The following is a 17290-nucleotide window of genomic DNA, read 5'->3' as shown; positions in this document are numbered from 1 at the left end:
GATCATCTTAATTACATCCAGGTATTAATGCACTTGATCAAGATCAGAGAGGGTGTGCATGGAAAATTACAACTAGATGCCAGATTTTCTGATTCCAAGTCTAGTGGTCTCTAGAGATGTACAACCTATACTATTTTCCTAACCTCCCAAGGACGTCTTTCTCTTCTTCCAACTCTCCATATTGTTATTACCTAATGCTTCCTATGAAATACCAAGTGCATACTGAACTTTAAGTTGAGTTTGTGCTCATAAATAAAATCTTACATGATGAAAAATTTCCCCTTAAGTTATAATTGCTTAAAAACAAAATTCCAAACCTCCCTCCCTCAAAAGCTAATTGAGTGCTTATAGTACTTTTTTTTTAAAATTTTTTTAGATTTTATTTATTTATTTGAGAGATAGAGCACACAAGCAGGGGGAGGGGCAGAGGGAGAGGGTGTAGCAGACTTCCCACTGAGCAGGGAGCCCAACATGGGGCTCGATCCCAGGACCCTCGAATCATGACCTGAGCTGAAGGCAGATGCTTAACCCACTGAGCCACCCACGCACCCCTATAGTACTCTTGTTGTAAGCACTTCCCTGCCTCTGATTCTACGCAAAAAGTTTCCAAAAACTAGAAATGAGGGACAATAGATATGAAAATAAGGCTAAATATGATTTAGCTAACGCTGATTGATTAAAAGAGTTATTTCCCTCACCTGCCTCCTGCTTATCTTCCCCCAACCAAAACAGGCAAGGCCAAAACTCAAATACTTCCCCAAAGGGAAAAAAAAAATGGAAAGAGGAAATGTCCATGGAATTTTGTTTATTGCTGTTATATAACCCCACAGCAGATGGCAACTCCATTTCCTCTAGTCTGAAGCACAAAGACATTTTCTGCACAGTCGCACATGCCCAGAAATACTTCTCAAATTATGTCTTTGGTTGGATAGCATAATTGAGTCTCTACCAGCAAAAAGCTGGAGGCTGTAAGTGCCTGGTACCACCCTTCTGTCATCGCAGAGGACATGCAACCACTAATGGGGAAGGTCCCAAGGAAGGCTGATCCTTCTGGAAGCAGACTCCATATAATGCTGTCTTTCTGCTGAGCACTCAGTTGTTCATGGCTCATTGCAGAGATCTTTTGCTGCTCTGGTAACTTGTACTGTGAAGGGGGTAGGAGCACACAGACCAGAACCCTCACTCATGCTCAGGTCCTCCAATGCAAACTGACACAACATGGCTACTTCCTACCGCAGGGGATCCTGAATTATTAAGTATTTGCAGTATCTCATTCAATTCCATGAGTCTGATTTTCATACATGCCAAAGCGTTAATCTGAATACAATGTGTCAGTCGGGGTGAGCTTTGTATCCTTGACAATGGGGATAAAAAAAGACAAAAACACTACCTCTGATAAAAGACATAACTCACAAAGGTATAATACCTGATATTTTGGTGGTGAACTGATTCGTTGCTGGGGGTCCAAACCCCTTAGCTGTGCTAGCTCGAATGGTGAAGGAGTACGTGGTCCCTGGATACAGCCCAAAGAACAGAAAATGGGTTTCATTCCCCAGTTTTGAAACTCTTCCACTTTGATTGGATAAGTCAATTTCGGGGTCAAAGGAACTGACTGCTTTGTAGGTGATCTGCAAGAGAATAAGAATGCGATAAAATATCTGGAGCAGATGTACTGGGATCACATCTTTATCCAATAAACCCCTGTGATGTATTCACTGTCAGATGCTTTACGATAAGCTCCTCTACTCACTTAGACTCTTCAAATCCTGGATCCGGTGAAGGGGCGCAGGAATTGAGCCAAAACTGCTATGAGTTATTACTTTTAGAGACAGAGGAACTGAAAGCCAGTAGATTAGAACATAAAGGATGAGTTCAGGTTTAAGCTAATACCTTGAAGTTGTTTGCTTTCAAAATGTCACTTTGGAAAACTACATTACAGTTGGCTTAAAACAACATCACAAGATGTACAACTAGCTCAAACAGATAAGGACCGTCCAAGGTAAGGCCTCATCTCTCATCCAGGGGCCAGTATGATTCTGCACTGAATAGGATTATTGTCTATTGGAAACAAGGGCACTTTTAAATGTTTTCATCAATGTGGGCAAAGATATCTGCTCTCACAATAAATCCTAGACACGTGTCAGGAGCTCTTGATGGTATGACCGTGGTGCTCATGAAGGGTCATATTCACTTCTTTTCTTCAGAGCAACGCTGTGAATAGAACTTCCTGTCGTGATGGAAATGTTCTACTCTGAGCTCTCCACTATGGTAGCCACCAGCCACGCGTGGCGACAGAGCACTTGAAATGGGGCTAGTGAGACTGAGGACCCGAGCATTTAATTTAATTTAATTTAATTTTCATTAACAAAAATTTAAATGTAAATCACCGTGCATGACTAGGAGCTGCCATGTCAGGGAGTGCCACTCTAGAAGGCTCTCGATGTTTGCCACATAACAGGTGTTCAAAGCACATTGGACGCGTCTGGAATGTGTGAAAATAAATATACCATAGGTGTCTTGAAATGTGCCCTTTCAAATGATTTTTAAAGAATTTCACCGTAAGTAGTTCATCAACTATTCACGAACACGCATTTTAGTGGTGATTACTAACTTCTACTGGTTGTAACGACATAATTTTTAAATGTGGCATATTCAAAAGTTTTAAATTGCAAAACTGAGCACTTTTCTTGCTTTTAAATAGGTAAACTTACTTATAATTTATGTGCATGAACACTAACACTGTTATTATACGAAGTGATAATTGACATTCTTTCTTCTTATATTTATACCATGTCATTATAATTAGGGAGACCTCTCTGAAAGAATATTTAGATTGAATCATCTACGCTTTGGCAAGAAAATGTTTGCTGTATGTATTAATCACTACGGTGCATGCCACTCTCAGAGTTAGGCAGCGTATCTGTTGTTAACCCTCTAGCCGATTTCCCTCACAAGGTTACTCTTTGTCGAGAGACAAGACAGTGTCTCCCACCAGCTGCTCTGGGAGGGACTTGGGCATCGTCGCCACTATGTGCTTAGTTGCTTACTTAAGTCTTCATTCTGACACATCTAGAGAAAAGGGTAGTTCACTAGATCCAAGCTGTGATGGCGTATTTGCTCCCCAAAGTTTATTCATCCATCCATCCACCCATCCATCCATCCATCCATCCATCCATCCATCCATCCACCCATCCACCCATCCATCCATCCATCCATCCATCCATCCATCCATCCATCCATCCATCCATCCATTCACCCATTTGAAACACATTCACTGCATGCCTCCAATGAATGAAGCACTTGCTTTTAGGACTGTTACTTCTAGTAGAGAAGGCACAGTATCTTTTATACCTCTGTCTTCTCCCAGTCCCTTTACACACACACACACACACACACACACACACACACTCATATTCTCTCTTTCTCTCTCTATATATACACACACATATATATATGTATATATTTCTCTCTCTCTATAGTTTTTACTTAAATTCCAGTTAGTGAACATAACAGTGTAATATGAGTTCCAGGTGTACAATTGAGTGATTCAACACTTCCATGCGTCGCCCAGTGTTCACGATGACAGTGCACTCTTTAATTCCCACCAGCTATTTAACCCATCCCCCTACCTTCCTCCCCTCTGGTAACCATCAGTTTGTTCTCTATAGTTAAGAGTCTCTTTTTTGGTTTGCCTCTTTCTCTGTTTATATATATATATATTTTTTCCTTTTTTTTTTTCTCTTTTTGTTCCCAAAGCTTGTTGATGGGTTACTCTCATGACCAGGAGCCTGGAGTTTACTTACTAGGCGATCAAGAGCCATATAAAGTCAGTGAGGTACAATGAAAATACTTGGACCATGTATATCCCTCTGTATTTGATAAGCTTCTAGAAACAGACTTGATACACAATGCTTAAATTTTGATAGGTTCCCCCAAATTGCCTATGTAAGAGATGCAAAATGTATGTTCCCATCAATAGCCTATGCACACGTGCATTTCCCCACATCGCTGTTTAACACTTGATATGATACAAACTTAACTTTTCGTAGCACTTGCTTTATTTCATTTTTGAATCATTAGTAAGGTAGGATAGGTATCTTTTCATGTGCAAATGCTACTTGGATTTTTTTTTTTCTGTGAGTTGCCTCCTCTTATTCTTTGTCCAGTTAGATTTCTAATGGAATGTTTTGTCCATTTCTTAGCAATCTGTATCAAGTCTGTTTACAGTGGCCAAAAGCCCATCCACTGTTATTAATTTTGAAAATAATTTCCTCAAGTCTTCTGTCTGTATTTAGGCTTTCCTAGTGCTATCTTTTGTTGTTCAGAAGTTTAAACTCTTAAATAAGTAAATCTGTCAATCTTTTAGTAAGATACATTAAAGAAATATCTTCCTTATTTTTCTTTTTTTTTTTTAAAGATTTTATTTATTTATTTGGCAGAGAGACAGCCAGCGAGAGAGGGAACACAAGCAGGGGGAGTGGGAGAGGAAGAAGCAGGCTCATAGCAGAGGAGCCTGACGTGGGGCTCGATCCCATAACGCCGGGATCACGCCCTGAGCCGAAGGCAGATGCTTAACCGCTGTGCCACCCAAGCACCCCATATCTTCCTTATTTTTCATATAGTGTTCTGGTAGTTTAACTTTTGTGTTTAGAACGTGAATCCATTTGTTATTTTTTTTCTTGTATGATGTGAGGCAGGTGTCATATATGGCACATTATTCTTGTAAAAATGCTGGGTTTGCTAATATTTATTAAATTTTATTGATCTCTATTCATAAATGAACTTGTACTATAATTTCTACCTTGTAAAATTTTGGAAGGGCATACATCCAGTTGTTACCTCTGAAAAATGAAATTGGGAGGCAAGGATATTATTTTGACTACTTCTGTACTTAAAACATTCTTTCGGAGAGCACTATTACATTTCTAATTCAATAAAATAAAAATTTTGATTGCTGTTGAGGAAGGCTGTATCTATCAGTCTAGGTTTTAGGCCGATGACTCTGATGAAAATAAAGGGCTGACGGAGACGTAAGGGACAGGAAGGCCCAGAGCCTGAACAAAGGTGGGGAGAAAGGAAAGGCTAGTTCAAGAAGGCTGAAGATGGTGGTTAGGGGAATGAAAAGCAGAGGCAAAGACTGACACCAGGAGAATGCTTTAATGCTGCCAACTGCCATGACTCCCGGCAGAGAATGAGGACGTCAGCATTGTCCAGTCACTGATGGTGTGGTGTATTTCCTAAGACGTAAAGAGAACCTGAAAATAACCCGAAGCCACAGCATATCCATTGACAGCATCTACAGCATTCAACCTGTTTCCTCTTCTCTCCTGCAAAAACTATGACAATTTACCTCGCCTTCCAGTTTGTACCTATAGTCAAATGTGTTTCTATGCTAGAACATACTGTCCGTAAGATTCCTGCTTTTTTTGAGGGGGCAACTATTCTATTTCCTTAGCATGACGTCAGTACCCAGAGACTGTGGTCCTCCGGAGGGGACCGAGTCTGGTTCAACATCGGTCCTTGGCTCTAGGAGGAAGCTGTGCCTATCACTGACTCTGGCACAGGCTGGACATGGCATACCGTACATCATAGCTGAAGAAGAGCTCCCTCCTGAGACCTATTTAGAGAACAGAAATCCCCTCTCCTACTTCTGGAAAATACGGGGGAAAGAGAGAGAAAGATTTGGTGGCCAGAAAACTTGTATTTAATCACTGAAGCCTGATGCACACATTTGACATTTTCCCTTTGGTACCTAGAAAAATAAACCAACTTATTCCACTTACCTAGATCTGATTTTTAAAACCCTGATTTACCACATATTCAGGTATCCCCATTATAACAACATTTAGATCAGGGTTCAACAGGGAGACCCGGGCCACTGAATTCAGAGAGATTAATGGATTCTTCTTTTGAATTATTATCCCTATTGTTTTCATGCTAAAGTTACTTATTACACAAAGGCGCATATTCAATGGCATCAAGAAGAATGAAACTGGCTATTATTTTCTGTCTGTCTAGATATCAACATGTGGCTTTTAGGACAGATGGACTTATTTCTTGGAACTTAACATTGGTTCTTTTCTAGTAAAATATTTTTAGGTAGGCATCTTTAAAACTGAGCCCAGAAAATGGTCTTGGGCCCAACAATATTAACTACAAATTCTGATCACTGAGAAAAAATCTGAACTTGTTTGATTATAACACTTAGCTCTTTAAAAGCTGAGCCACAGATTTTCATAACACCGAATTCTTTCACAATGAAGCAGCCCAATGAACAGCATCAATAACTTAACATGAAAATCAACTTTTTCTTTTATCTTTTCTCTTACTTTGTTTAGCTTTCAATTAAAAACATTATTTTTTGCATTTCAATACCAATTTCAAAAGGTAAAAGGAAACATAAATGTGAGGCTCGTTGGGTCAGAGAGGGGGTTTACCAGTGATTACTGTCTGACAGCTAATCTGCTCAGGCTTTTGTCAGCAGTTCTGAAAGGTATTCAAGCAGAGGTTCCACAGGAGGAATTGCCATGATTTTTAGAAACCTAACAACATGTAATTTCGTTAAATTTGCATTCAAATAAATGCTTGCTTAAAAAAATGCACCTGCTTGTTTCTATGACAATAGGCACAGCGAATGATGCTCATACAGATGTGATGATGACTGTCACCCCCGGTACTGCTGTTATTTTTTTCCTTGAACAATTCATCAAATTCTTCTCTGCTATCATTCAACCATTTGATATGCCTCAGTAGACAAAATTATGTCAAGGAAGCCTAAAGAATGTTTTGCTAATACTAAGAAACCAAAAGACATTATTCTATTGTTACCCCTGAGACAATGTCTATTGACTTGGCTAATTGGATAATCAGCGTTCTTCTATAATTCAGTAGTAAAATATTTTATAGCTAGCAAGAATAGGATCATGTGGTTGCCTCCTAATCAATGTACACTTCAAAATACTTACTGTTTTTAATATGGGTGATTTTTTAATACTATGTTGTGTCCTTACATATAATATATATTCCAGAAACATCTAAATCATTATATATATACATCCTGAAATGATACATAATTGAAAAACTCAGGGTTTTTTGGTTTTGTTTTTTTTTTTTTTTGCTTCTATGCAGTAACCATTGTAACTATCAAAGGCATTAAACTTCTTAAAAGACATAATGCCATAATGTATTTTTAAATACTAGGCAGTTTAGGTATCACAGAAATTATAATGAAAAATTAAATTACTAATGAATGTATATACTACCTCATATAAAGTGATGACACCATATGTTTGAATTGGTTCTCGCCATTGAAGAAATATCTTCTCTTCAAAAGTACTTCCTTGGATGGATTCAGTAGGAACAGCACCTGGCACTAGAAGGGGGGAAAAATCAATAAATGTTTGAGAGCTCTGCCCCCAAATTAGATTTTTTTACACATTCGGCTTTTCACTCTCATTTGAAATGTAAGATTTAATAGTCCATAGATACACTCAGTATTCTTTTAAAAATCTGAAATTTAAGACCATTTTGGCTACACTGTCCTTTTAAAGAAAATAATCTCATCACTTTTTTCTTTAAAGTTTGAATCAATTAGACGAAGCTCAGTAATCACTTTTTAAATGAACTTCCACATTCTTCAGAAATAAAGATATAGAGCAATAAGAATTCCCACACATTGCTTGTGGGAGCAGAAATCAGTACAGCCACTTAGGAAAATAATTTGATAGTATTTAGTAAAGTTAAAGAGGCATGTATCATATGATCCAATAATCCTACCTCCAGAGATATTTCCTAGTAATATTCTTTTTTTTTTTTTAAAGATTTTATTTATTTGACAGAGATAGAGACAGCCAGCGAGAGAGGGAACACAAGCAGGGGGAGTGGGAGAGGAAGAAGCAGGCTCATAGCGGAGAAGCCTGATGTGGGGCTCGATCCCATAATGCCAGGATCACGCCCTGAGCCGAAGGCAGACGCTTTAACTGCTGTGCCACCCAGGCGCCCCTCCTAGTAATATTCTTGTATGTATGTACAGGAGACATGTAGTAAGACATCAACATAGCATTTTTTAATAAAAATAATAATTTGGGGACAAACTGAATGGTTTAATAAATTGTTATAGTCACACAATATAACACAAAATGACAGCTATATATATAATCATGGATGAATTTTATATTTAAAATTTTATGTTTTTATATATTTTATACTTACAATATTAAGTGACAAAATTATGTGAAAGAAAAATAGATATGAACTATTGTACTGATATTTAATATATCTGTTAAAAATACACACAAATAGATGTTCTAAAAAGATGTGATGTAGATAAAATGATATGTAATAATAAATATTTTAAAAATTATCTTATTTATTAATAATACAAAAGACTTTGGGGATTTTTATGCCATTTTTTAAAAACCTGAAATATGTAACACCTTTTGACTAGTTTTCAAATAAATCTAATTGACATAAGGGAAGGTGGAAATTTACCTGCCAATTTCTATAAAATAACATTTAATGTTATTTTTAAAATACTGTTTATCTCGTGTTCACTTAAATTCAGTTTTTGCATATACACTATATCATACACAAATTAGTGTATTAGTGTGTCTATTCCTTTTAAAACTAGTATATCTGTAGTATTTATACATATATTTGAAGGTACAGGATCAAATTTTTTGGTGACAGTGTCAGAAATCAAAAAGTGGTTAGAGAGGACTCACACTTCTCAAAACTTACTACAAAGCTATAGCATCAAGACAGTGTGGTAGTGACATAAAGATAAACATACAGATTAGTGGAGCAGAATTGAGGATACAATGTACATTTGCAGTCAACTGATTTTCATTAAGGGTGCCAGGAAAATTTAATGGGGAGATGATAATCTTTTCAACAAATGGGGCTGGTACAAATGGATATCCACATGTGAAAAAATGAAGTTGGATTCTTACCTCACACCATATATAAAGCTTATATCAAAATTGATTTAAGAGCTAAATGTAAGAGCTAAAACTACAAAACTCTTAGAATAAAACATAGGTGGGAATCTTCATGACTTTGGATCAGACAATAGGTTCTTGGACATGACACCAAAAGTCAAAGCAACAACAACAAAAAATACAGATAAACTGTACATCATCAAAATGAAAAGCTCTGTGCTTCAAAGGGCACTATCAAGAAAGTGAAAAGATGACACACCGAATAGGAGAAAAGTTTTGCAAATCATATATCTCACAAGAGACTTATATCTTAAATACATAAGGAACTACTAAAACCCAATAAGAAAACAAATAATCCAATTAAATGGGCAAAGGGTCTGTATAAAGTTCTCCAAAAAAGATAAACAAATGTCCAATAAGCACATGAAAGGATGCTAAGCATCACCACCTAGCAGGAAAATGCAAATCAAAACCACTAGGAGATAGCACTTCACACCACTAAAATGGCCATAGTCAGAAGGCAGATAGTAAGTATCACTGAGAATGTGGAGAAATTGAAACCCTCATATGCTGTTGGAGGAAATATAAAAATCCTACAGCTGCTTTGAAAACCATCTAGCAGCTCTTCAAATAAATACACATTGATAAATTTACCATGTGAATTCCAGTCCTAGATACATACCTAAGAGAACTGAAAACATACACTACTCAAAAAATTCTACACAAATATTAACATAAAATTATACACAAATATTAATATATTAATATTAATAGCATTTTCATAATAACCTGATGTCAGGGTGACATCTTTGCAGAATGAGCTGCAAAGGAGGAAAAGTCGCTAGTCCTAGAGAATGAGCCAGGAATACAGAAAATTTTGAAAGTCAAGATTTAAATTAAGTCATTGAAAGCTCTGTGGACAGAGTGACACGATGCAGATGTATTTTACTGAATTGTTAAATGCTGTTTAAATTCATGTATAACTAAATTACAGTGTTTAATAGTTTTAGGTGAACAATACAATGATTCAATAATTCTATATACATTTCTCAGTGCTCATCAGCGTAAGTGTACTTTTAATCCCTCTTATCTATTTCACGCATTGCCCCACCCAGCTCCCCTCTGGCAACCACAGTTCTCTGTATTTAAGAGTCTGTTTTATGGTTTGTCTCTTTTTCTTCCTTTGTTCATTTGTTTTGTTTCTTAAATTCCACATATGAATGATATCATATGGTGTTTGTTTTTCTCTAACTTATTTCACTTCGCATTACACCCTCTATGCCCATCCATGCCTTGTGGCAAGATTTCATTCTATTTTACAGCTGAGTAATATTCCATGTATTATGGAATTATGTCCATCTATATGTGGACACTTGGGTTGCTTCCATATCTTGATTATTATAAATAATGCTGCAATAAAAATAGGGGTGCATATATCTTTTTGAATTAGTGGCTTCATTTTTGGGGGGTAAATCTTATGGTAATTCTATTTTTAATGTCTTGAGGAACCTCCATACTGTTTTCCACAGTGGCTGCACCAATTTACGCTCCCACCAACAGTGCATGAGGGTTCCTTTTTCTCTACATCCTTGCCAACAGTTGGTATTTCTTGTGTTTTGTTTTTTTTAATGTTTTTTATTATATTATGTTAGTCACCATACAGTACATCCCTGGTTTCTGATGTAAAGCTCGATGCTTCATTAGTTGCGTATAACACCCAGTGCACCATGCAACACGTGTGTTTTTGATTTTAGCCATTCTGACAGGTGTGAGGGGATATCTCATTGTAGTTTTAATTTGCATTTCCCCCGATGATGAGTGATGTTGAGCATCTTTTCATGTGTCTGTTGGCCATCTGTAGGTCTTCTTGGGAAAAATGTCTATTCAGGTCTTTTGCCCATTTTTTAATTGGATTATTTGTCTTCTTGGTACTGAGTTGCACAATTTCTTTATGTATTTTGAATATTAAACCCTTATCAGATATATCATTTGCAAATATCTTCTCCCATTCAGTAGGTTGCCTTTTTTTAAAATTGTTTCCTTTATTGTGCAGAAGCTTTTTATTTTTATGTAGTCTAAAAGTTTAATTTTGCTTTTATTTCCCTTGCCAGAGGAGACATACCTAGAAAAATGTTTCTATAACTTGAATAAATAAAATAAGAAATGAAGGAGGAGAAATAACAAGCGACACCACAGAGATGCAACTGTATTTTAAAGATTAGTTCTGTGAGTGAGTAGGCAACATTAGAATGGGGTAAAGCTGGAGTCACCAATGAAGGTTAGAAATTTCAGTATGAAATAATGAAGATTTGGATATAGATAGTGGAAATTGAGAGAAAAGCACACTCTAATATTTTGGGAGCAGAAACAGCAGGAGTTAGAACCAAAATAGAAAGGCACAAAGAAAGGGGGGGTAATCGGAAGGGGGAATGAAGCATGAGAGACTATGGACTCTGGGAAACAAACTGAGGGCTTCAGAGGGGAGGGTAGTGAGGGACTGGGATAGGCTGGTGATGGGTATTAAAGAGGGCACGTATTGCATGGTGCACTGGGTGTTATACGCAACTAATGAATAATGGAACTTTACATCAAAAACTAGGGATGTACTGTATGGTGACTAGCATAATATAATAAAAAATATTACCAATAAAAAAAAGAACCAAAACAGGCAGAGATATGCGGGGTGGGGTGGGGGGAGAGTTAGAGGTGACCCACTGACAATGTTGGCAGTTTCTTTTCACTTTTCGGAGAGATGAGGAGGAACCAGAAGAAATAGAGACAGGGGGCGCCTGCGTGGCACAGCTCAGGGCATGATCCCAGCGTTATGGGATCGAGCCCCACATCAGGCTCCTCTGCTATGAGCCTGCTTCTTCCTCTCCCACTCCCCCCGCTTGTGTTCCCTCTCTCGCTGGCTGTCTCTATCTCTGTGGAATAAATAAAAAAAAGAAAAAAAAATAAATAGAGACAGGGCTTCTAGTCTCAGCCAGATTGGGTGACCTGCAGCAAACTAATATTCCTTATAAAAATAACTGCAAAAAGACAACCATTTGAGAACAACCAGCACAGGGAGGACTTGTAGGGCTACAGAAAACAGAAGAAAAATTTGTGGGGTGAGCTCCTCCTTTACCCTGGCTGTTCCCATGTTTTCCTTCCAAAGCAATATGCATGGTGTTGTATAGGTGATAAACACTCAAAAATACTTCGTCAGCTCTTTAAATGGTACAATGAAGTGTTGTTGTAAACATTTAATGCATGTTATAATCAATAATCAAGGATCATGGCATAATCAGCTGCATAAGAAAAAAAAAAAGTGTAACATCTCCTTTTCCCCAGAATTTAGTAAGTGTATTCATTTGAGGGGCTTCTCAAGTTCTTTGCCACTTATTCTGATGCCTGGCAAATAAATTGTAGGTCAAATATACAATACACTGCCACTGCATTTTATGTTCCATATGTACGTGTTATTGTATGTGGGCGTCCCCTGTATAATCAACATAAAAAGCTCATTTATATCTATGCTATGGGATTCAATGTATAATTTTACTATTTTAAATTATTTCAGAGGTTTATTGCAATTGCGTATTAGCTTTTTTTGATGAGTTGCTGGTGACACACATTGTCTATTTGTTAAGTCCTTGTTTATGGAGGTAATATCCAATTACAATACTGTTCCTATGGGAAAGTATGATCTATTACATGACCACCAACCTAATGAGGTAATTTCTCAGCACTGTGCTGAAAAGTAAGGGCAGCCTCTATTTTGTGCTGAATTTTTATCTGAACTATGAAGTATGTTTCAGAATACCATTTCAATATATTTAAATGAGCATTTCATATAAATAATACCCAAGTAGCAACTCTTAAGTCCAACATGAGAATAAAACTTGAATGGAAGAACTATTCAGAGCAATACAGAATAATTATATAAAGAAAGGTAACTCTATGACTCATAAGGAATTAAACTTCTACATCTTTATTCCTTTACCTTTTAAAATCCATGCTTAAGTTCCCAGAAGCACATTTATATTACTCAACAGAGTAACTAGTTCCTTCATTTTCATTATAGAGACCTCAATTTAAAAGAAATAAAAGCTGCTTTTCTGATGCATATGTATTTCACACAAACACATCATTTAAAAGTACTTACAATCTTCATCTGTCTGTACTATGAGTTCTTGACTTTCCTTCCGTCCCTCAGGATTCATGAGGATGAGTTTCACGCTGACATTGGTATACGGTGAAAGGTTAGTGATTGTATGTTGAGGGTGTGAATTATCTGTGTCCCAGCTTACTTCTTCTCGCACTTGCTCCTGTCCTCCGACTTGGTAACAGTAGTGGACTGTGAGATTATAACTATGGCAGCGAGTTACGTTATACCCAAATGGCTCCCAGCGGATAGTGATTTGTCGAGATTTGACTTCTACCACTTCCAGTTTTCTTGGGCCACGCATGGGATCTAATATCGAAAAGGAAAGGAGGAACAAGAAAACATAAGAGAAATGAATTATAAGAGTTCTGGTGAAGTTCAGGTATCACAGATAGTCCTCCTTGTCCCCAGGATCTGGTCTTCTCTTCTTCCAAGATAATGAAATCCCTAAATCTTAGCTGGGCATAACACCACCCAGAATCAAGACTAGAATTTTTGGTGTCTTCTGCAGTGAGATACGGCCATATGCCTAAGTTCTGGTGAATGGATACAAGATGAGATCAAGAACAGATTCTGGGAGGTATCCTTAAAAAGAAGGGCTCACCATTTTTTTTCCTTCTTCCTATCCATTAGGTGGATTTAGGATATGAGGTTTTTTTGCTCATGTCGCCATGATGGACCATGAAGCACTTAAACATGAACATTCAAAGCAATGATGAAGAAGGAGCCACATTGAGAAACCACCTTACACCAGTTAGAAGGGCAAAAATTGATAAGGCAAGAAACAACAAATGTTGGAGAGGATGTGGAGAAAGGGGATGCCTCTTACACTGTTGGTGGGAATGCAAGTTGGTACAGCCACTTTGGAAAACAGTGTGGAGGTCCTTTAAAAAGTTAAAAATAGAGCTACCCTATGATCCAGCAATTGCACTCCTGGGTATTTATCCCAAAGATACAGACATAGTGAAGAGAAGGGCCATATGCACCCCAATGTTCATAGCAGCATTGTCCACAATCACTAAATTGTGGAAGGAGCCGAGATGCCCTGCAACAGATGACTGGATTAAGAAGATGTGGTCCATATATACAATGGAATATTACTCAGCCATCAGAAAGAACGATTACACAACATTTGCAGCAACATGGACGGGACTGGAGGAGATTATGCTAAGTGAAATAAGTCAAGCAGAGAAAGACAATTATCATATGGTTTCACTCATTTATGGAACCTAAGAAATAGCAGGAAGATTGGTAGGAGAAGGAAGGGAAGAATGAAGGGGGGTAAACAGAAGGGAGAATGAACCACGAGAGACTATGGACTCTGGGAAACAAACTGAGGGCTTCAGAGGGGAGGGGGGTGAGGGACTGGAATAGGCCTGTGATGGGTATTAAGGAGGGCACATATTGCATGGTGCACTGGGTGTTATATGCAAATAATGAACTCAACACTACATCAAAAACTAAGGATATACTGTATGGTGACTAACATAATAAAAAATTATTATTAAAAAAAAAAGGAGCCAGAGTTCCTGATAATCCCTGAGTTACCGTACTATCCCCGACTGTCTACTTACAAAATTTTCATAGAGAGAAATACAGTGCTTTTATTTAAGGCTATTTTCCCCTGAGGCTCTGGTACATGAAACCAATCTTAATGCTCATTGATAAATATATTTTATCTTTTTAAATTAATTTATGATTATGTAATTGGCAAACATAAGAGAAAAAGCTTGAGAATTCAGCATGAAATAATATAACGATTACAGAACATAAACTTTTGAGCAGGACTGCAGGCCTTCTGTGACTTTTGATTATTTGTATAGAATTTCATGCAATTACTGCTCTTTCCTATCCCTGACAATGTCTTAGTATTATTCTTGAGCCCAAGCTCCAGATACAGAGTTTCAAGCTTAGAAATCGAAATGACATGCAGGGAATATAAGCATTTTAAATAGTTTAAAAGAAAGAATGTATACACAGACAGCTTAAATGTCTTTATGAAATAATGATGAAAATACAATAATACTAAATACATAATATTTACTGAGCACTTACTATGTGCTGTACAGTTTTCTAAGAAGTTTACCTTTCAGGGGTTTGGGGAGAATCTAATCTTAAATGTTCTGTTTTGGAATATCCATAAATATACTTTCTCCATATATTCTGATTTTTTGTTTTCCTTAATTGTGGTCATCAGAAATGAATGTAAGGAGATCTACAATTGGTAAGGGAAATCAGCATGAACATTTGAGAAATAATAGCTACCATTTGCTGTATGTGCACTTATTATGTGTAACTTGCTTTATATGTAGTCCCTATTCCTCAAAACAATCCTGTGAACCAAGTACCATTCTTCTCAATACATAGATGAAAAAAATTGCAGCCAACGTTGGTTCAAGAAGTTGGTTCAAGGTTTGATGGTGGCTGTGAATTCATACCTGTCTGACAATGAGACATGCTGCTTTAACCTTACTGCAGCGTCTCTACCAAAGTAAAGAAAATCAGATAAGAAGGAATTGTAATGTTCTATATACCCCAAACTCCATCTAAAACATGACCAAAGAATGTAAAATATAATACAGATCGCATGTATTTAATTGTGGAACACAAGTGCTGTGAAGACTCTTTCTTCTTCTCTAATACTACAGAAGAGGGATCTATGCCATGTTCCCAGTTCAGCGTTAGCAGATAACTCTACCTGCTACCGGAAATTTGTCCGGACTGTTACTGAAGTTCATGTCTTGATTTCTGTTTGTGTTTCCCATTCCTTATTTGCTCCATCATTTAGGATCTACGGAGAACCTAGAACTACTCCCTTTCCTGTGACCTCCAACAAATAAAAACATTTCAACTGAAATAATGCTTTGATTTTATATATGCAAGATGGAATTTATCTGCCAGACCTCTGCTCGAACCATAAAATGAGGTTAATAATGACCATTCACGCTACCCCTTCCTGTAATAACTCTAGGAACCAAAGACGAGTAAGATAAAAACTCCCCCAGGGAATCTTTAGTGGCGTTCCCCATGGAATGTTCCATACTACTAAATCATTTTTTTTTAATATTTAAATTACTAGTGTTAGGGGAAATATCATAAGTTATTTAGAAATAACTTGAAGGTTTTTTTCAAGCCTAGTGACTTCTTACAATGTAAAGGAAATGTCTAATTTTATATAATGCTTCATTAGTTGAATGTTTACAGAAACTTTTAATAAGCTCCAGATCTCTTATACATAAACAGATTAACATGCATCTCTTTGCTACTTTCCTTATTAATCACCGGTATCCGTTGGAAGTGTTCCAAAGCATTTTCCCAAGGTTTTCATCAATTTTATTTACGAATAAAATGACTAAATGTTTCGGATATTAGTTTAAACAATGCTGTTCTACCTTAATTTCCATAGAAAACTACTTTCTGCTGCATAAATAAGCCTGCATCAATTCAGCACTTCTTAGTCAAGAAAATACACACATGAATGAAGTTCCAGGATTAAAAACCCAAGAATTCTGTTTACTGCTCAAGTTTTCTTGAAATGCATGCTAGCTTCCTCTCTGTTAATACCTAAAAAAATTCCATCATGGTAAAATTGTTTCAAACTTTACATAAATTTGCCAAGTAAAAGAGTTAAGTATTGCACAAACAACCATTATCTATGACCAAGTTTCCAGAGTCCCTACTGTCAGAGTGGTAGTTAGCAGACTAGAGAGACAGAGGCTGTATGAGGTCTAAATCTTAGACGAAAAGAGGCTTGTGCTCACTGGCTTGCATCTTCAATGAGATTCTGGCTAACCAAAACGAAATATGTTACAGAAGCTGTTATAAACAGAGTACCTCCATTTATGTTCTTCACGGGCCTTTGTCTGGGGTATAGTGCTGTTGTGTCTCCTACTATGTCCATACCAAAACGGCAGGGTCAAATCATATCAACAGGGGGCAGGGATGAATGCCACTTTGAGTGTCATTCTATCCCAGTTATTCTATGACTTCTTCCATTGCCCAAAAGCTTAACACACAAGCTGAATCAATACTGCGACACAGACAACACAGTCCGCCTGAGATGGAGAGCTGTCATTTCTCTTGCCAGGGCCAGGAGGGAAGAGTTAGTTAAGCATGATGGGAAAATGACGTCTGAAACATAAATGAATTCCATGCACTGCCACGTACCTGTGATAACATCCTCTTTTGAGGGTAGTGTTGATAG

The 17290-nt window shown here is 37.2% G+C and overlaps 1 protein-coding gene across 4 annotated transcripts in view; it reads right to left on the bottom strand.

Moving 5' to 3' along the window:
• PTPRM (protein tyrosine phosphatase receptor type M) overlaps positions 1 to 17290 on the bottom strand; it is a 745411-nt gene that overhangs the window by 277128 nt on the left and 450993 nt on the right. For all 4 annotated transcript variants that reach the window (XM_087869969.1, XM_087869970.1, XM_045781827.2 and 1 more), the window contains 3 exons: positions 13087 to 13395; positions 7263 to 7372; positions 1427 to 1628 (listed from right to left, as the gene is read on the bottom strand). In XM_087869969.1, the coding sequence (XP_087726095.1) occupies positions 1427 to 1628; positions 7263 to 7372; positions 13087 to 13395 (621 nt within the window). The remainder of the gene's footprint in view (positions 1 to 1426; positions 1629 to 7262; positions 7373 to 13086; positions 13396 to 17290) is intronic.

The sequence above is a fragment of the Ursus americanus genome, chromosome 19, assembly GCF_024610735.1.
Source record: "Ursus americanus isolate L20-20 chromosome 19, mUrsAme1.1.p, whole genome shotgun sequence".
NCBI lineage: Eukaryota > Metazoa > Chordata > Mammalia > Carnivora > Ursidae > Ursus > Ursus americanus.
This window is presented reverse-complemented; position numbering and strand designations above follow the sequence as displayed.